General features: G+C 31.7%; 3 protein-coding genes across 4 annotated transcripts in view; all 3 read left to right on the forward strand.

The window, feature by feature from the left end:
• Positions 1–12,192, forward strand: part of LOC148600602 (uncharacterized) — a 31,638-nt gene extending 19,446 nt beyond the window's left edge. The window contains exons 4-13 of the mRNA XM_088558241.1: positions 824–986; positions 2,552–2,774; positions 5,831–5,882; positions 6,284–6,327; positions 7,290–7,344; positions 8,753–8,805; positions 9,318–9,401; positions 10,072–10,155; positions 10,812–10,880; positions 12,082–12,192. Coding sequence (XP_088414367.1) covers positions 824–986; positions 2,552–2,774; positions 5,831–5,882; positions 6,284–6,327; positions 7,290–7,344; positions 8,753–8,805; positions 9,318–9,401; positions 10,072–10,155; positions 10,812–10,880; positions 12,082–12,192 — 938 coding nt within the window. The remainder of the gene's footprint in view (positions 1–823; positions 987–2,551; positions 2,775–5,830; positions 5,883–6,283; positions 6,328–7,289; positions 7,345–8,752; positions 8,806–9,317; positions 9,402–10,071; positions 10,156–10,811; positions 10,881–12,081) is intronic.
• A 3,215-nt stretch (positions 12,193–15,407) lies between these two features.
• On the forward strand, positions 15,408–18,574 carry LOC148600603 (uncharacterized). The gene is made up of 4 exons (XM_088557884.1): positions 15,408–15,533; positions 15,821–15,939; positions 17,438–17,506; positions 18,391–18,574. Exons 1-4 carry the CDS (start codon positions 15,458–15,460, stop codon positions 18,481–18,483), a joined length of 357 nt encoding a protein of 118 aa, XP_088414010.1. The 5' UTR covers positions 15,408–15,457; the 3' UTR covers positions 18,484–18,574.
• LOC148600604 (uncharacterized) overlaps positions 18,468–21,312 on the forward strand; it is a 30,725-nt gene continuing 27,880 nt past the window's right edge. For both annotated transcript variants that reach the window (XM_088557882.1, XM_088557883.1), the window contains exons 1-4: positions 18,468–18,479; positions 19,658–19,773; positions 19,993–20,098; positions 20,567–20,616. In XM_088557882.1, coding sequence (XP_088414008.1) covers positions 19,993–20,098; positions 20,567–20,616 — 156 coding nt within the window. In that variant the 5' untranslated portion in view covers positions 18,468–18,479; positions 19,658–19,773. The remainder of the gene's footprint in view (positions 18,480–19,657; positions 19,774–19,992; positions 20,099–20,566; positions 20,617–21,312) is intronic.

Raw genomic sequence — 21,312 nt, forward strand, 5'->3', positions numbered from 1 at the left:
AAGTTTGAGGACCAATAGGTCCAAAGTTGTTACCATAAGGCCAGAAACCTGGAAAAGCCTGACCAGGAAAACCTGGGTAAGGGTAAGCCTGAGGCCAGGGATGTCTTGACCAATACATGGGGTTATTAGCTGAGGAAGGCAAAGTAACACCACAGTAAGGTACTGGAGGCCTAGAACCTGGTAAATTTAGACCCAAAGAAACACCAGGGGAACAGGAAACTGAACCTGTGGTGTCTACTGGCCTAGATACTGTTAGAGTTACCGTATCCTACAACAGGGTCTGTGGAATAGTAGTGTTAGTCCCTGAAGTTAACCCACGTCAGTTGGTTCACTAGACACATTTGGAGTAACCACCTGACTATCGTAAGGTAATGACCAATCCAAAAAAACATCATTGCCAGTAATAAAAATATAAAGGAAAATTCCTCAATAAAAATAAATTCTAATATTACTAAATTATTATATATTATTCACAACAAAATTTAGCACATGTGTCTTCTTGCATGGGCAGAAATTAAATGATGAATAAAGGGTAGATGGCTACTATGAGGTCATCCCATTGGATAATTTTTTCAGATAGGAGATTCCGTCTCCTTGACTTGTGCATATGGACTTAATCATAATTTATGGTGGTAACATATTTATTGTAAAAAACAAATCCGATGGCAAGTTACTCAGAAAAAATGTTTTTAGAACATGGTTTGAATTAGTCTACAAAATTTCACCTCCATCATTGCAAAATGAAACACACTTAAACTAAAAAGCAGGTACAATGTACATTTAACTGTTATCTATTTACTACTGTTTATGTTTATTGTAACAGGAAAAGGTGTGTTTGCAGAAAGGTTTTTCAAGAAAGGGGAGTTTTTGTTGGAATATGACGGGGATCTTATTTCCCATAAAGAGGGAGGTCAGAGATTGGAAAAACATAGCAAGAGATTGGGTTGCTATGTTTTCTTCTTCAGGTCTGGAGGAAAAAATTATAGGTATGTGCAAGCATTTCAAATTCATGTTTTTAGCATGTTGACTAGAGCAACTTTAGTAATTTTATGCATTTTCAATAACATGAGTTAGGCATTGTGAACTTAACAGAATATTTAATTTGAATAGGTCAGCATTAAATGGAATGAAGCTAAACATTGATTTTGAGTTAATATACAATATACACTGGATGCTAATTGCATATCCTATTTGTCTGAAAAATAATGCAATTAACAGAAATTGTCATTCCAAGGATTAATATCTGATATATTTGTAAGATTCGGAAGTACGATGAGGACGCCAAAGTGCGTTGGTTGCGCTGATCTGCAATGGTCAATGCTGAAGTATGTTGGATGTCTAACGCAAATGCGTGGAAGTGCGTTTGCATACCCAATTCAACTTCGCCATGAATTTTAAGTGCATAAGCGATACTGAAGGTAATTAAAAAACATAAACTGTTGCTACGGGTTACCAAAGATAGCGTATACTGAAAGTCGTATGTTATGCATCATGCAAACTGTAATAGATATAATTAAAAGATTTACTCGGGACAACTTTGTTATCGTTAAAAATGTGAAAAAAAAAATTTCTTTTTTATAAATTTGATATCATGGATTTTTACCTTTAGAAACAGTAAGACATGCTTTCACCATGAATCATGGAGCGAATTATATAGTTGACAGGTGAAATAAAAACTGCAATATACGAGTTCAAAGAGAGTATTAAAATGTCAGAGACACAACTTAAGTTCTGGTGGACCAGACTAGCACGTTTCTATTCATATTATGTACAGTCCCTTAATCCATCCAATCTAGACCTCTGTAGAATCAATTATTCTTTGATAACCTTAGCCACAGTGAATAGGATGATACACAGAGAAAAAAGTGCTGTCTAATACTACATTACATTTGTATTTGCAAATTCTACAGGTACTATCGATCATATGTGTTTTATGTAGTACATGTAGTTCATACGCTAATACTGAAGCATTCAAGCTATCCACAAACGTTCTAGAGCTAAGCTAGTCAAAATATGTTCATGTTAAAGAGTACTTGTCCTTCTAAATGAGACTACCAGTTTTTTTTTTCAAATTTCCACTTGGTGTAGGAAAAAAATGAAGTAAAATTATTAATTTTGTTTTTCAAATTTCCTCAATAGTTTGAAGTATGAACGTAGTGGCCAACACATTTCCATGTTGCTATTGGCAGTCAAAAATCATGTCTAACCATCGCAGTTCAGCGTGATCATAAACGCACTTCGGCGTACTACCATTGCACTTCAGCATGACCATCATACCTCCGCGTCCCATCGCGGTTCTGAGTCTTACACATTTTCTATGTTTAAATAGGGTATATTCTTTCCTCATATCATTTTAGAATCCATCTTTAATGTCTTGTCAAAAAAAAGATAAATTTTCTTTGTAAAACTGTTAATCGGTCTCAGTCAAAGAAGTCTGGAAAAAGTCCATGAGAAGACCATGTTTTAGTGTTCATACTGAATAGTATTTTTCAGTTTTTATCATGTGCATTAAACTGTTTATTGTTAAATATGCTTATCATTCTTCATTTAGCATAGATGCAACCTTCTCAAAACAAATGGGAAGGTTTGTCAATGATAGCATTGGTAGAGGTCAAAATGCTGTTATGAAGAAAATTGTGGTAGATGGAAGGCCCCATCTAGTTTTGTATTCAAAGAGAGACATTTGTCAAGGGGAAGAAATTAGGTATGATTATGGTGATGCGAGCCGAAACCTACCTTGGAGACAGAAGTTAAAAGGGAAGAAAATGAAAATTGTAAGTTGACTTAGTATGTTAAAATATGTTATTTTATTACGTATCATGCTCTAGGAAGTTTTTATGCAAGAGGCACCTGTTGAAAACAGAAGATCTAATTTTTCTTAGTTAATGTTAATTTTGTAAATATCATTTTTTAGGTGATGCATAATGGAAAAAAATTGTAACAGTTTTCACTGTCTAAATTGGAAGGAATGCTTAGATATATGGTATACACAGTGTATTGCTTTTGCATGATGACTTTTAACATGTTGCCTTTTTCAAGGTTGGACAGAATTCGACAAGTTGGGTTATTCTTAGCAGGAGTTTAGTTTAAAGTTTTTAGTTTAAACATATTTTATTTGCAAACAAACACATTTGGATTTGACCTGAGTTATTCAAACTCACGTGGTCTTCTCCATACATGGAATATAACACACAATAAATTGTTGAACAAATAATGACAAGTGTAGTGTACAGAAATTGATAATTTAACCTTTTACAACAGTAGGTCCAAATCAGAAAGGGGGAAAAATCATAATTGGGTGTAAAACATTAATAAATAATGAAAAATTAGAAAAATTCCAAAGATATTTAGATAATTCTAAACAGAATCTACCTGATTGCTGAATAAAATGTTGTATTGTTTTAAAGTTGTCAGCATTGCTGGTGTTATCAAGTATTGTGCTACCAGATAAAATCATAGTTATGAAAATCATAGATCTTCACCAGTATCTGGAAGATTGGCTATGGATAATCTACAGGACATTCTTGAAAGAAATGGATACTATCCTCAATATGCCAGCCACAGGTGCATTTCTGGTCAGGCACCAAACCCGCTCTGAACAGATCAGAATTGAGTGTTTTACTTATGTGACTACTTAGCAGTACATAGGGTGTTACAGCTTGTTTACATCTACTGGCCAAAAAATAAAATAAAGTATTTCAAATAAAAGCAAGAATGTTTAAGAGTAATCAAGGGAACCAAGTTTATAGCAGTAATCAAAAGAATGTAATCCAGGGACAAAGACCAGACATAGAAAACAGACATACTCAACAAAGAACATAAAGTATCTTTAAGTGCCATTAAAAAGGGGGATATCAAAGAGTAAAAACTCATTGGCAAAAAAATGTTTTACATGAACTGGAAAAACAAACAGACATAAAGCTAATAAACATAGAAACAAGCAGCACACTCCACCACAGACAGGAGGAACTCGGGTGTTTGTGGAGTGTAAGCAGATAATGCTTCTTGCAAGACCTCTGTTATGCTGCATGTCAATAATCATTCCCTGTAAAGAGAAAGAAATCCTAAAAATAAAATATGTTTGTCATTCTGGAAATGCTGTGGTCAATTTCACCAAAAAAAAAAAAATAGTCATAAGTTATGACATCATAACTTGGGACTTATGTTGCACTTCTGACTTTTTGTGAATCGGACTGCCGATACTCCATAATAATAACATTAGGTCATGGTAACGACTGTAGAATTATTGGAGTGATAACAACATAATCACTGTGTGAGTTGCTTATGCCTTAAAAGCAAATCTTTAAAGAGGTAATAAGATTTGTAAGTCTTGTTTCAGTTTTGTTTTCCATACCAGAATTTCCTATATAGAACATATTGAAATCCGAAGACCAATCTCTATTTTATTTTTTCCTACCGAGATCTCAAAATGCTGTATTTTAATGCAAAATCTTCTATTTGTGCATCCGTGCGTCTGAAGCTTGTGGACGCAACTTCTCAGAAACGGCTGAACAGAATTTGACCAAATTTTGTAGGATTGTTTGTCACCATATGTAGTTTACCATACTTAACCGCTATTTTGATTCGACAATTTTTATGGGAGTTATGGGACTTTGTTCATTTTTCACATTCTTTTTTTGTGCATTATTTTTTGTTGTATGAAGAGATGCCAGTAGAAGGTTATATCTTTCACATAGTAGCTGAAGGTAAGTATATCATCTCTTGCTTCCAAGTTGCTTTTATATGGATGGGACCCAGTTGTTCTTGGATAAGTCAAATAATTTTGTTGTCATTGTTGTTGTTTTGGTATCCCTGCTTGTATCACCACATGGACTTATGAAAACACATAAGTTTTGAATCTGCTATTTATACAAGTGTCAAACATTTGTAATTCAACTTTCTACAGCGGCGGGGGACATATGGCTACACGTAGCATTCTTGTCTTAACACTTTTATCATTAAGAAGTATGTATTTGTCATTCATTATTGGTATTGTTGCGTGAAAAGATTTTTTGATTTTAATACTAAACTCAACGCACTGTAAATGACAAATCTCTATGCATTTCATTGGTAGCTATAGACACATTCTCATGAAACCATGGAGTCACATGACGAGACTTACATACCCTGTAATCTCTTACAACACTAATGTAACCTCCTTATGCTGAGGATCAGAAATGCTCTTACCCATAACAGGATAGTTGACGATATAAACAAAGTTTTCATGTTAATAGATTTTTTTTTAACATTCCTCGATTGTCTATTTTGAGATGAAGGTAAAAATGTGGAACTTAGAATTTTCTATACTTTCTTTTATAACAACCTCTTTTTAGTACTAAAGGAATAGCAAAAGTAGATAACATTGGCCATCAAATTAAAATGGTTTCACAAAGTTTTAGTAATGGACAATTACACCTACCCAATAGTAGCTCTGACATGGATATCTACACAGTCTAAACTTAGTAAAGAACCACTCACTAAGTTCTTATGATCTACAATACATGATTATCATATGAATCATCTGTAATATTATTGTCATAAGTTATGTTGTAGTTTATAATTTATTATATAAATTGAGTAACAACTAACAATAGCCCTTTCTCCAACTAGAGGTTTCTTCTAAGGACTGCCTCATGGTGTGGGGATTTTCAGTTTTATTTTTAAGACCCATGGGTGACTTCAGCTGTTTTGCATTGTTGGAATGGATATTACCTCATTTCTTAATTCTGCTTTCTGATCTATATATGTTAGTAATAAACTGCACTACTCAAAACACTTTTATTCACTAAGTTATGAATACTTATGTATACTATAATATTTTATGATAAAGGAGGAGGATTTGATGAAAAAGGGAGATGACAGAATTCAGACAATATTGCAAGGTAAGGTTATAGTATAAAAATATTCAAAATAAAAAAAAATAGTGGAGTGAGGAAGACTTACACTCATTGTTTATATTTTTCTTATTGCTTTTGTTTGAATTTTTTTAAACGAATAATACAAGTAAGGACCTTACTGATAAAGTTTTTTTTAAATAATTTACTTTTTATTTTAAATGATCAAATTATAAAGCCATATGATGTTGTTGATTACGTATTTTTTCCTGGTGGTGATATGGCCTGTAGTTAACTTATTGTTTCATCAAAACAAAATTTCAAGACAACATTTTTTTGATAAAATGATAGTTTGGCTTCTCTATGGTAAGCATGATAATAGCGTTAGTGTTTCTGTATTGAAACTCTCTTCAAATACCTTTAATATATTGTGTATACATTTTTTGCAGAGAGTTGTTCATTAAAAGAAGACACCTTAAAATCTAAAATTAGAGTAAGTATGAGTTGTACATTACTGTCTCATCTGCACCAGGTAAGGAATTAAGGTTTTTAGGCTTTAAAGGCATTATTAAGACAAGACAGTTCCTGTTTTTAGCTGTGTGAGATTTTCTTAGGGTCTATATATGTGTACTTTATCATGAAAAAATGGAACATTGAAATAAAGGGAAATCTTATTTTACCATTGAATGTTTGAAATTTCCACAATATTTTAATTTAATCAAGTATAAACAGTTGTTGATTACTTTATTCAGTAAGTGAACCATATTTACACCAGGTTGTTACATAGTGTTGGCCAGACTGATTTGTCATGATCTGCTGTTCAATGTAGGTCATTTCAATTCAAAACGTTTAATTGGAAAATAACTCAATTCAAGTTAGGAAAAAATCATACACCAGCTTTTTTTCATGCAAGTTTAGAAATCTCAGACACCATTGGGTATGATATAACAGTTCACTAACAGAGCAGAGCCTTATTAGAGAACAATTAAATCTTACGTGTGGGTGTCCTGAGATTTTGCTATCCTTTTTGTTTCCCCCAACATTATGGTTGGGAGACATATTGCGTATTGATTTTGTCTCGTTTAATCTTACTAATAGGCCTCAAGATCACAAAGTTAGTCATCACATCTTCTTTTAAACCACTCTGCTGTATATCATGACCCTTGATAGGTAGAAAGAACATTAAATAGATCTCAATACCTGATCGAAAAAGTCAGTTTGGGGATGTATGGCTGGCAGGTATTAGGCAGCCTGATGTAATAGGCAGATTGTTTTCAAGTTTAGTTGTGTTTACGAAATGAAGGCTAAATTTGTCTTTTTTTATACCACCCTTGCTTAAAAAATGGATGGTATATGGTGATCACATGGTCCTTTCTGTCTGTTTTTCTGTACGTCCATCTGTCACCATTGCAAATTTTTGTGTAATTACCAGGTTATTTTGTTAATCTTTTTCAGATGGTGAAAAGCTGCAGTGTTATACTTAAAAAGTTATGTATTGAAAAGCTTAAAGGTTAGTTAACAAAATCTAATAGTCATATCTGTGAAAGTTTGCTTACTTGATGTATTTGTATGGCTGAACATATACAAATGATCTTGTTTTATATGAAAATCATATATCATATCATACAGGAAATAAATTGGAGTAGTTAAACTAAGGATCTTAGAAATTTGAGAAAATATCTTGGGATAACCAGTTTAACTCTGATTCATTTGTACCAGTAGATTTTAGACCATCTATCATTAACATGACATTAAAAAATAATTCAGTCAATTTCCTCCCTAATAATTGTAAGTTATGGATTTTATTTCTTCAAGTTTTGTGACTATATGGTGATTTCTGTTTTCTTGTATAATACTAAAACACTTCTAGCAATTGTCATGAGACTAAATGCATACTCTTCTGATTGTAATAAATTTCTTTGTAACCATTTTTTAAGGATTGGACTAACAATTGTTATTTGAAAGATTCCAAATGTAATGATATAACTTGAAATAATTAATAGCTAAAACTTCTAGGTGTCACTGACATAAATATGTGCACATTTTGTGTTTGGTAAAAGAGGTACTCTGCTGAAACCTAATACATGTATTAGTGGTCTTTTAATGGTATATTGGCATTGTTGTCCACTTTGAAAATGTTTCCTGTTTTAAGTTGCTGTCCTTGTAAGAATCATGCAAAATCTGAAAAATGTGATACAACCAAAAAAGGGTACATATTTTTATTTTTGTAATTAAGTTGTTTTATGGGTCTATACTATGAAATGTGTAATTATTCATTCAAATGTGCCTGCTCTTAGGAGATAATTGACATTGAAAATACAGTAGATTCTGTTGAGTGTCATTTACAGAGTTATCTCCCTTAATTTGAAATCTACAGTGCATTCTATACAATTTTTATCTCCTAAGAGCATGGGTTATATGTAAAACCGCATGTTTATTTCTGTTTACTATGACATTTCAAACAATATATCAAAAATAAAAATATGTAGGCTTTTTACCCATGAATCACATTTTGCGTGATCCTTAGCTGGAGTGCTACTTAAAGTCTGCATCTCTGTTGTTGTTATTCGCAAACACTTGGACGGTTCAATAAGTTGAATACTAATAATTTTATATTGATTATAAAAAGTTTTAATTTCAAGTGTAATGGTCTGTTGTTTTGCAAGTGCTAAAAAGGAACCAAAAACAAGTATGTCATAAAATTTAGTATAATAAAATTTTAGTGTATAGATGACCACACAAAGTGAAATGTTTGTTTCCGGGCAATGGCACTTGTAAACATGTGGATCTCTATGAAATTGTATCACACGATTCCATATCACAAAAGGAAGGTTTTGAGTGAGTAGTGTAGCTCATTTACTGTTTAGAAATGAAGGTTTAAGACTAATAGCTAGTACATAACAATTGACATTTTTTAGAGAAAAAGATGATCATTGGTGGAGTGTCAGGTACTTTCAGGCCACCTGAAATGGTAAGTGATAAAATTTATATAGACATATATCATAATGACCTGCTAGTTATACCAAAAGCAACAGAGCTGCGGAGAGTGTATTGTTATAATGTATCAGTTTATTTATCGCAAGTGGTTTAATTTGTCTTTTAAGTTGAGGGCATGCTTTTGAGCTTGCACACTTAAGAGCTGTCATTTCAACCGATTTCCTGATCAATAGTCTGAGTATTAAAAAATAAAGCTTATACATTAATAATGAAAATAAAAAACACAAGAAAACAAATAAATAAGATAAATAAAATACAATACACAAAAACACACTGGTTGGTGGTCATCATCATAGAAAACTGTTAAAGCTTTATAGACAGTATCCAAAAGATCACACATGTGTTCAGTGGTTATAATGTAAGGCAGAACTATTATTTGGTAGCCTACTGGTACCTAGCTTTGTAATGAAATTGGAATCACACCATTTACATTACTGAGAACACTTCTTTGCAGATCCATATACATGCAATTAAATCTTATTTAAGCAAGAAGATGTAGTCCCTGATCTATCGGTAGAACCAGAACTACAACGAGAATCAGAACCACTTTCTGCTGACCAAACTGTATCTGTGAGTTTATTATCCTGAATACAAAACCTTTTGACTATTTTGTTAAAATAGTCAAAAATTGCCATTGATGACCTTTGATTGAATGAATGTTTCATTTGAAGAGAGTTTTCTTTTTCTGGATTATTTATTGATATACATGTACATAGTTAACTTAAATAAATTGAGAACTGAATTTTATATTAGAAGAAAAAAACTGAATAAATTGAGTGCCAACCACAAGAAATGTGCTATAATCCCTGTCAAATCTGTTAGTCTCAGTTTTTACCTGATTTCTGAATCAAAGCTACATGTATATCCTGGAAATTGGAATGGCATTTAAATAAAATTTATCATAAATTGGTGTAATTTTTTTATGAATTGAAATTGGATGCAAAATATGGTATACTGCTCTGTTTTGAATTCTGCATTGCATTGTGACATTTGATACTTATGTTATGACATCAAAACATCTTAAGTCACAAAGGAAACATCATGTTTTTAGAAGAATGGAGATTAAAGCAATTTCAAGTATATCTATTCACCATTACAAACATATTAAGTGGAGAAAGATAAATAATGTCTCACTGCAGTTAATAAGGGATCTCAAGATAATTTTTACAGCGATATAATACTTTTTATAAAAAAATGTAGCTCATGGTAATTAGATTAATGCAAATAAAACTTATTTCAGCAAGGAGAAGTAAATCTTAACTCATTGGAAGAAACAGAGCCACAGTGTGGGACAGAACAACTATGTACAGACCAATGTGGATCTGTGAGTTTAAAAGTCTGAATACATAACTTATTTTTCTCAACAAAATGTTAAAATTTGGCATATAGATATCAGATATTTCGTTTAATAAATGTTTTTTTATACTACTGCAAAGGATTGTGGTTGTATAATTGTATGATGCTACAGTTGTCATTGTCAGTGCCATGGTAAGTCTGTTTTTCCTTGCTTTCTTAATCTCAGCTATATTTTGTAAATAGGAAAGTTATTTAAACACTAACATCTTGGAACAGTAAAATTGATAATAAATTAAAGTGATTTTTATTGATCTGAAAATGGATGCAAAATATTGATTACTACTCAGTACTAAATTCTGTACTACAACTATGAGTAAAGCGACATGTGATACTAATGTAAAGACATCAAAATATGTTATTATCTGTAGAAGTACAATTATAGTCAGAATGGTATACTGTTGTTGACAGTATTTTTGAATGCTTAAGTCTTTAAGAAGAATTATCGGTATGTAGTGTAAAGAAATTTGAAACATCTGTTCACCATTACAAACTGTGTAGGTGGAGAACTCACTGCAGTTAATTAGGGTTCTCAAGACAATTGCTAATTTTATAAAGGAAGAATATCTTATTTTATCTAATAATAGCTTATGCTTATTGGATTCATGTAACAAAAACTTATTTCAGCGAGGAGATATGGTAGAAACAGAGCCACAGTGTGGAGGGAAACCACCGTCTCCTGACCAATGTGTATCTGTGAGTTTAATATTCTGAATACTAAACCTGTTGTTTTTGGCAAAATGCTCAAACATGGCATGCAGATATCACCTCTGGTTTAACAAATGGTTTTTATACAACTGCAAAAAATTTGTGGTTGTATAATTGTTTTATGCTATCATTGTCATGGTTCTCCTCATATTTTACTGACACTTTGTTTTTAGAAGAATATTTAACTTTAACAGTGGTCTTTTAATCTTTATTAAATTTAAGAAAAGTAAAAAGTTCCAATCTGCAAAAGGAAGGTTTCATATTGACTTTGTGGCTTATGAATCCAAACGTTTTAGAATAAGATACCAGAAAGGGACAAAAAACAAGCATTTTATGGAACTCAAATATATAACTCCACTTAAAGAACAGGAATATCTTTGTTAGTGTTCCACAATAATAATCTACATGACAATAGTCAGACTGGGATTTAATTTCGGAGTTAAGATTTGAAAATTTTAGAAACAAGGTCCCAAATAGGGGGGCGGAAACATGTATTTTCCTGATATTCAGGCAATGCAACTTGACTATTAATGAAGTGTTCTCTTTGAAACTAAATTACAATGTGCTTTACCACCAAAGGAATACTTGGATTGATTTTGGAGATTTTAAAAGACTTTAACTATTTTAGAATTAGGAGCCAAAAAAGGCCAGAAACAAGCAGTTTCAATACAGCTGGACAATTTCTTGAGTAAAAGTGAATGGATCTCAAATTAATTTTACTACAAGGTGCCATTCCACGAAAGGATTTGACTTTAACATCAGTGCCCTGTAAAGCATTTTATTGTTTATTTAAGCAGAACTATTCCTGGGAAGTTATTCATTTTCTTGTTGGTTTGTAAATACACACAGTTGACTAAAATTGAGAGCTGAATATCGAATTATTATCAAACTGAATAAATTAATTTTCAACCATAAGAAATGTGCTTTAAACTCTTTCACACTTGCAAGTCTCGGTTTTTCCAAGATTTCTTAATCTCAGCTATATTTAGAAATGGGAAAGTTTAAACACTAGCATATAAAAGACCAGCACTAACATTTTTTCATCTGCTGAAATCTGAATTATAACTGACAGTGGCTACTGGAGCCTTGTTCTTAAGTCAGATGCTTACTTTGTATAGAGATGGAATACTTTTTGTAAAAAAAAGAATTGCTCATGAAATTGGTTTCATGCAACTTAAACTTATTTCAGCAGTATGAAGTTTTCCCTGATCCATTGCTAGAACTAGAGCCACAGTGTGAGTCAGAGCCATTGTCAGCTGCCCAGTGTGGATTTGTGAGTTTAATACAAAACTGTTCTTAATAGTTTACTCAAAAATGGCCTGCAGGTATCACCTCTAGTTGAATGTTTTTGTTTTTTGATGGTTTGTAAATCCACACAGTTTACTTGAAATTATGAGCTGAATGACAAATTACAGTCCATGTATGGGATAAACTTCCCACTTGGCTCATCCCCCATTCCGCATTGCCCAATCCCATATTCTCCATTGCCCCATACCCCATCCCCCATTGCCCTATACCCTATTCACTATAGCCACATTCACCATTGCTCCATCCCCTATTGCATCGACTTATTTCCCGTTGTCCAATGCCTTTCCCCATTTCGAAAAAAAAAAAAAAAATTAAGTAAACGTTTTATCAAACACATATAATGCATTAGGATGCAGAAAGTTTTGTGCAATCAATATTGATTTTAGAATCTCAACGTCAAGTTTGAGAATTACTGAAATCATGCAATATTTACATTGTTTACATGTATCATCGCCACTCCGAGCTGCATGAGAAATAATCATGCTATATTTTTATAATTATAGATATATGTAAAAATTGTGAATGAACTTTATTCTTAAAATTATTCTTAGAAATGTTAAAATTGTCCAGATAAAGTTTATGTTGATTGTTGTTATAAGTTACATATTTCAAACCAAATTCTTGAAAATGAAATATTTTTGCAAATTAAATGATTGCATACACTTGAAATATCCTTAATAGTCTTATATCATTGTTTAAAATGTTAAAATTGTCAAAATCAGCATTATATGTGTTGCTTTGATACATTTATTTCAATCCAATTTCTCAAAAATGACATATTTCTGCAGATTGTAAGGGTGTGAACTATTTTAATTTCAATAATGGTCCCTAATTATTGTTAAAAATATTAAAACTGGCAATATTAGTATCCCTTTGGTGGATGCAACACTCATATTTCAGTCAAAAATCTTCAAAATGACATATTTTTGCAGAGTGTATGTGTGATAACACTTTTAATATACCTATTAGTCTAAAATTATTGTAAACAATGTTAAAATTGTCTATATCATTATTATGTTGATGGCTGTGATACATATATTTCAGACCAAATTGTTGAAAATGAGATTTTTTGCAAATTAAATGAGTGTGAACACTTGAAATTACTGTTATGGTCTTATATTATTGTTTAAAACGTTAAAATTGTCAAAATAGGCATCATATGTTTGGCTGGGACATATTGATTTCATTTGAATTACCCAAAAATGACATATTTCTGCACATTGTAAGGATGCGAACAGTTTAATTTCAATAATGGTGTAAAATTCTTGTATAAAATATTAAAAATGGCAATATTATTATTCTTATAACATTTATCTGCCAATTGAAAAGGAATCAACATTTCATTGTATTTTTTAAATATTAAAATCATACGAGTGTCTCCAACACAAAATTATTTCAATATGAATTTTCAAAAATGATTTACGTTTAGATATTGTGTGAGTGCGAACATTTTCAATCTATGATGACCAGAAATTAAATTTGTACAAATGCACTTCCTGTTAATATTTTAAAAAAATGTCAATGAATAATGAACTGTAACACCTGTAATAATTAAAAATTACTCTGAAACAATCTTGTTTAAAAACTATTTAAATTGCTGTCATAGAATTATGATAGGTACGTTGCTAGCGGTAAAAGGCAGAACAATTAGTTTGATTGACTAACCAAAATTATTCCCTCTCCCCATTCCCATTGTCCTATGCATTTACCCCGTTCCAAATGCCACATTCCCAATTGCCCCATTCCCCATTGCCCCATCCCCCATTGCCCCAGTGCCCCATTACCCATTCCCCATTCCCCATACCCCATTGCCCAATACTCCATAAAATTGCAAGTTTATCCCATACAGGCACTGTAAGTATAAAAAATCTGAATAAATTATTGTCAAGCAGAAAAAATATTCAATAGACCCTGTCTCACCTGTAAATATTTGTTGAATCTTGGTTATATCCTACAAATTTGAATATAATTAAGATTGATGCTAATAACGTAAGATTTGTATGAATGAAGACTTTTTGCTGCCCTTATTTATTTCAACTAAATAATCATAATAAAAGCATATGATTAAGCTTGCTATTAAACCTGGTTTAAACTGCCATTTCCACTGAAAATGCCTGTATATTATTAATTTTTCATTTATATACAATATTTTGAGTAAAACTTATTCTATCGTTTAGAAATTTTAACACATTGTTCCTATGTCTGGAGAGGTTTCCATTTGACCATGCATCTTTCCAGTCAAACTTGTTGACACAAGTCCAATGAAACTGTTTGGCAAATTTACTTGAATTGTGTTGGATAGTTTGGATGGTCACCATTTGTTGTTGCCATTTACATTCATATTATGCAGCCAATTTAACAGGAGTTATGGAACATTTGAACTAAACTTGTTTTGGCCTTCGTATAGACCATAAGGCTTGTAACACATTCTTTCTGTAGGTATGTCGTATGGTAGAATCTATTTCCAGAAAAATTTGACCACAACTTCCTATTTACTGAGGACTTTGTTTATTTTCTTTGTATCGTGATTGAAAGTGGGGGTATCAATAGTGAGCCATCGCACACAGATTTCTTGTTTTTTATTTGAAATCCTTATACAAATTCCTGCCTGCATATGTCAATCATATTTCAGATATTTTATACGGGTTTTGAGTTAAGGCAAACACAATTTTCCTGATGAAAATCCCTGCCTGACCATTTCTATCAGAATAACATCTGTTGTACTAATTTCGTTACTGTATTATAGGCAAAGGTTTTTGATAAGCAGCCATTATGTTCATCTTTAGTTCAATTGAATTTCAAATTTTGCATCAGAACCAGTTATTTTGTCCATATTGAAATTTAAGTCCCTATGCGTAAGTGTGTCAAAAACTAATACTGTGTCCACATTTGCCCCAAGTGTACAGAGTACAAATTTGCTGCACTCTGTGAACTCTTCATTTTCTTATTGTTTTAAAATACTCACGAGTAAACAATTGAAAGGCATAATATGTTTCAATAAAGAAAACTTAGGTTAAGAAAAGTCAATGATTATGTACATAATCTGCATAATGTTGCACCTGTGAAATACAGTTTTTGCAAAAAGTCTTAACCTAGGCAATGTCCTGGAAATAGGAATATTTTTTTCAGTGTATCAATTGATTGCAGTCAATATTGTACATATCATTGCAAATTATTGTAAATGTTTCATAATTTGTATTTTTTTTATTGTTTAGGCTAGTGATCAAGATGATTTAACTAAGTCTTTTAAAGAGACAATGGAGTCTCATTCTGAAAAAGTATTTAGTTGTACAGCACTGCATAAAGTGACATTTGAGGAAATAGTACATGCATGTGAGTATAAGGTTCTCTGATCTTAGATAGAAATCACATCACCTATTTAGGTTAAACTTAATATTAGCATAAAAATGTAAATAACCATTTTCATCTTTGGTCATGTCAGATAACATATTATTTTCAGAGAATCAAAGCATTGGGGTTCATTTCATTGCACATTTTATACATATGAAATGTTTAATTGGACATTTAAGAGAATTTAGCAATATATGATGTACCCACTTACACAATAAAAAAATATTAACCAATATTTGACTTTTTTACAAATGTAACTTTTTCTTCAGGTATTTTGGAAGTTTGGAAGTGGCCAAGTGTGGAGCAGAATGAGGTGCTTAACAAAGTTGACAACAGCACTTTAACTTTAAACAGTTTGCATTCCCTGAGAGAATTCTTACCAGATGAGGTAATTCTTTCTTATGAAAAGACCTATTTTAGGAAATGCAAATATTCTTTGAAATCAGGCTTAGTTATGAATGAAAATCTATCTAAAAAAATTGAGTATTTAGTTTTGGTTGTTACTCACCTGTCAATGAGTTGTCTAGGTTTCGATGCTCTGTGGTGACAGTACAATTTTGTGAGGTAAATCATAGTCTCTCATTAAACCTAAAACTTCCATGACATCTGTAAAACTATTGGGCTAGTTGTGTTAAGAGTTGTTTTTGGTATGAAGACCCTTGAGGTTTTGATGAATTGAAGAGTTGTTCTTGACTGGTTTCATTCTGGTCAGAATTATTAAATGCTAAACTTTTAATCACAACCAAAATTGAGAGCTGTATCAAGTTAATATATATTGTGTCCACAACTGTCTGTGGTGATAGCTAAGCTTTTTATCATTTATGTTGTTGAGGTTAGGAAAGTCTCATATGTTTTTAAAGGTTATTTAAATTTTATATTTGTTGATAATTATTTTCAGGTAATTGATGCTTACTTACACAAATCGGCAGCAAATGCTGATAAAACAATATTGATAAACAATAATGACTGTAATAGCTGGTAGATAATTGGTTGTTTAAGGTTTGAAAATTTAAAATGTCAGTTTTAAAGATAATTCTAGTCATTTTGCAAAAATGTTACAAAAAGAAAGACTTTTGAATATAATTATACCCCCACTATGAAGAAGAGAGGGGTATACTGTTTTAGCTCATTCTGTCATTCTGTAACCTAATTTTCAGCTTCAGCTAGTGGTGCTATACTGCACTTACCAATTTTAGTCTTGTAGGGCAACTACTTTATGTTTACTGACTTAGTCTTTGAACATAAATGATCAAATGAAAACATTTTGTAACATTTTTCTTGGTAACAACTGATCATAGCCACTTGATATTTGGTACATTATATGCAGTCTCGGCTAAAGGTCATACACATCGCTTTCAGATTCAGGTCTTGTACTTCCTGTTTACCTACTTTGGGAAGAATACATCTTGGGGAAGGGGGAAAGGGGGGTATACTTGTGAGCAGTAGCTTGCAAATCTCTTTTTTTGGTGAAGATCCTACCTATGCTTTTTATAATGCAATTTCTCCCCTACGATGGTTTTTATGTGGGAACTAAGCATTTCTTTATCTTGCTGAAAAGTTTTCCTTTTGTTCCTGTTTGTGGACTTATGGAGTTAGTGTTTTTATTTGTTTCGTCCAGAATGGATGTTGTGGGATCAACCTAAGGCCTTATTTATGTTTTAATGTATGTTTTAAAGAGTCAATGCTTTCTGTTAACATGCAATATTGTTGATATGTTATAACAAAACACGGACTAAGTGACAATACTTTTCTGTTGTTGTCTCTTTTCTTTTATATGCTAGCATATAAAAGGTTTAGACTAGTACAACTCAATTGATCATGAAGTTTCTGCCATTGCAACAACCAATTCACTTAAATACTGAAAATGTTATATTTATTTTTATTAGATAAATTTTGATGAATATAACTACATTATTGGTGCGGTCAATGATGGTCAGAATCACTGGATTTTATTGGTATGTAGAAATTAAATATTTATTGTATGACTATGAAGCATTTGTGTCATAACCTATATTGCAATCACCTTGTTAGTCTGTCATTCTCTCAATTGCACTGTTCATATTACTTAATAGATTTCGCAGCTTTTATGAGAGAGAATGCAATGCAGCATAAAATTGCGGGAGATTTTGTGTGTTGACATTATCAACATAATTTGTTATGTTATAATGTTATGTTAAAAGTAAAACAGAGGATTTTGAATATTTTTTTTCAAAACTATAAATACATGATATATACAAATGAATCAACCAAATGAATTATACATGTATTCACATAGGTGATGCTTGGTATGGCATAAAATAGATTTTGCCTTGTTCCAATGTTCATCACAGGCATGTCAATGAGTCTGGTTTTGATGGACCTGCTTCCATCTTTAAAAATACAAACAATAGTAGTAAAGCCTACCCTTGCTCCCTTCACATAAAATACTGTGAGTAGGGGTATTTAAAGCACGATATAGCATGCAACATCTTGTTTCATTTGGTTTACTCGTATTGATGTTATGCAGTAATTAGGGCCCTTACAGCAAAGTTACTAAGGGTGCATTATGTATATTGTCTTTGACAGTGCTATCTGTCTATCATTCTGTTCAGATATACTCACTACACTGATTTAAGTAGTTGTTCTTTGCATTTTGTTTTGATCAAAATAAATTGTATTTAATTAGTGAGAATAATATGTTTAATTGGGTTGACATGCCTCCCCATGAAATGTTCCTGAGCAAAGTGTCTCATTGTGTCGTACTAGTACTTAGCACTAGTTAGATTAATAAAATGTTCTTAACCTGAAATGCATGTGAGGATGTCATCTAGATTATCCTATTTTTTTTCATTTTGTACAGGTAATTTGTCCAGAACAGAGGATTATTTTTTATTATGATCCATTGGGAGCATCATACCTGGAATTGCATTCCTTAATGGAGAATTGGTTGTAAGTATGCATTAATGTGATTAATAACCATATACATATCAACATTGATATAAGAATTGTACTATTGATTTATTGTTTTTTCTTGAAAAAAAATAGCCCAGACTTAAATTATTCTGAAAAAAAAAAAAAAAACAAAACAAAAACAAATCACAATTTTAAAAGTTATATTAATACGCTCCAGGAGGGACCATTTATGGTTGTATTATCAACTTGAATCTGTATACTTCTGGCAAGAAAAAGCATCAATATCCAGTTTGTACCTGCATTTTTAGGAGCTGAAAAACAGCATAATGGCAGCTTCGTTTGTGTATGCTTGTATATGTTCGATTGAGAGCCAATCCAGTCTTGGAAAATATTTACTAGTTTTGATAATTAAATACAAATCAAATCATAGCTTTTCCAGGATAGGGTTGGCCATACAGTCTGCAGTACGGCGCCCAGTTGTTTATGAAAATTATGTTATCAATATTACCAATAATTCTCGGATCATGAAAATTGTGAAACGAAAATGATTGATAAAAGAAAGAATGGAAAGGAAACAATTCGATAAAATGAATCAAATCGTACTAAAAAACATAATAAAAATATTATTAAACGATACAAAACAAAACAGTAAAGCAAAACTAAATTGAATGTAAAAAAAATCTTTTAAGGCATTTTGCAAATTATAAGAATTATAATGTTTACCAGTGCCGGACAATGCAACCCAAAGATATTTTGGACCATGACAACCAATAATTCCTTATGAATACTGGACATTTTGGCCAATAGACATATCATTTATGGAAAATTATGGAAGTTGTTTTTAATCAATGTTTCTTCAGGAGCGTTACAAGGTTTCACCTTCATCATATTATTTAACAAGAATGGATATGGTGAATATGTCAAAGAGACAACAACACCACCAGTATGATAAATGTCAGCTCAAGGCCATCTATACCTCTACAATGAACAAAGTGGAAATCATCCACTTACAGGGCATGCTGCAGCTAGCCCAAACAACACTTTTTTTAAATAAACAGCATAAAAGTTGTACAATCTGTGTTCAGGATTGAATGCTTGAACAGATTCCTCCAAAATTATACAGATATAACATGATGGGGTTCAACAGAGCATTTTGAGTTTTTGTCATTAATCATTATTGTTTTATCATTGATTTTCAATCTTTTCTAATTCAGCTCTTTTATAAGAGAGATCAGATTTTCTGTTAGATGGTGAAGGCATTTGGAATGTTAGAATTCTAGACCATTCGAAACAGAGGGATAGCATATCATGTGGCGTTTATGTTCTAAAGGTATGTATCTACTCTTCAAACTTATTTTGCCAATGTTACTCTAGTTAGAAAAATGCTTTCAGTTTTGGAAATTTGTTATCTATCATAGATGCCATTTTATTGAGTAGATATTGCAATTTATAATATGTCAAAGTTTCATTTTAGAATACTCTGTAATGATAACTGTCTCTATAGATATTGCATGAACAAATGTTTGTAAAGATGATCTTTATGCTTCAGATGGCAGAAACTATCTTGGCTGATCAAGATATTGCTTTTGTTATGACAGAGGATGATATCATAATGTTCAGACTGCACATAGGTTCAGTTATCCTTAATGTTGAGGGTATTTATTAATATTTTTTATTTTCTTGAGTCAAAGTTAACACATTAACGCCTCACTGGAACAAAGTTTGGTCCAAGTAAGCTTATGCTAGTGCTTTGTATCCATTATATATTCCTTCCTTGAGTAATTGAAATAACTTCATCTCAATTAGTAGTGTTGTGAGGTGGGTATCAGCAAAAATAATTACCTTCAAACTCTTCAACTAAAAATGTTTGTTTTTCGTTGGTCATTATTTGGCAGAAACACAGAGTAATCAATCCTCTATTTATCTATTTTATTGACCTGTGAACTACAAAGTCAAGTACCCAATGAAATGTTTTATTTTCTCTAACCACAAAAATTGATACATGTAAAGACAAACTTAAATAAAATCACAGTACAATGGAATCAATTTATCTGTCTTTTTGTTTCTGTCTGTTTTGATTTCACTCTTTTGTAGTTTCATATCATATATTTGTTATAATTCAGGTTTGACAAAACTTCAACAAATATTATCAAGGCAAGGACAAATCACTATGGTGAGTGCATCATCTGTCATTTTTCTTACATTTAAAGAAAAATTATATTAAATTCCTGTTTCATGTAGACTTAGCCATTGAATTTCCATGATTTGACATCATAAATTTTCTTATTACATAGGATTGTATATTGACATGGTCTGATTTTAAAAAGTCACTTGTCATGAAAAAATAGAAAAATATAATTTGAAAACTAGAGATAACTGTTAGATATGTACATGTATCTAAGATATTCACAGCATTGTTTTCTGTTTTTGAATATGGCTGACTGCCTTAACAAAGATAAACCATGAAACTTTGCCATTCTCATTTTGGTGTCCAGGCAGTAACTTCAGTACAAGTATATGGATCTCTGACATTGTACTACAAGGTGCTATATTAAAAAAAAGAAAGCAGAGGTTTTGCTTGAACTATGTAGGAAATGGGGTAAAATTTGACCAGAAACAAGCATTTTCAGTATCTTAACAATTTCTATCACAAAGTGCCATACAGTAAAAGGTAGGCTTGGGATGATTTGGGGTTTTGATGATGTCTTTGCGTACTTCATGTTTTGTGGGTTTTAAAAAAAGAATGTGTAACAGAATTTAGTTAAAAGAGAAAGGTCTAAAGCCTGAAAAAAAGCTCTTATTCCTATTTTTATTGGGGTCCTTCTACATATATTTCTCTTACAAACAAATTTGCTTGAGTATCCAACAT

Source organism: Perna viridis, chromosome 13 (assembly GCF_037379345.1).
Source record: "Perna viridis isolate PV_CMFRI_1.1 ecotype Kerala chromosome 13, ASM3737934v1, whole genome shotgun sequence".
Taxonomy (NCBI): Eukaryota; Metazoa; Mollusca; class Bivalvia; order Mytilida; family Mytilidae; genus Perna; species Perna viridis.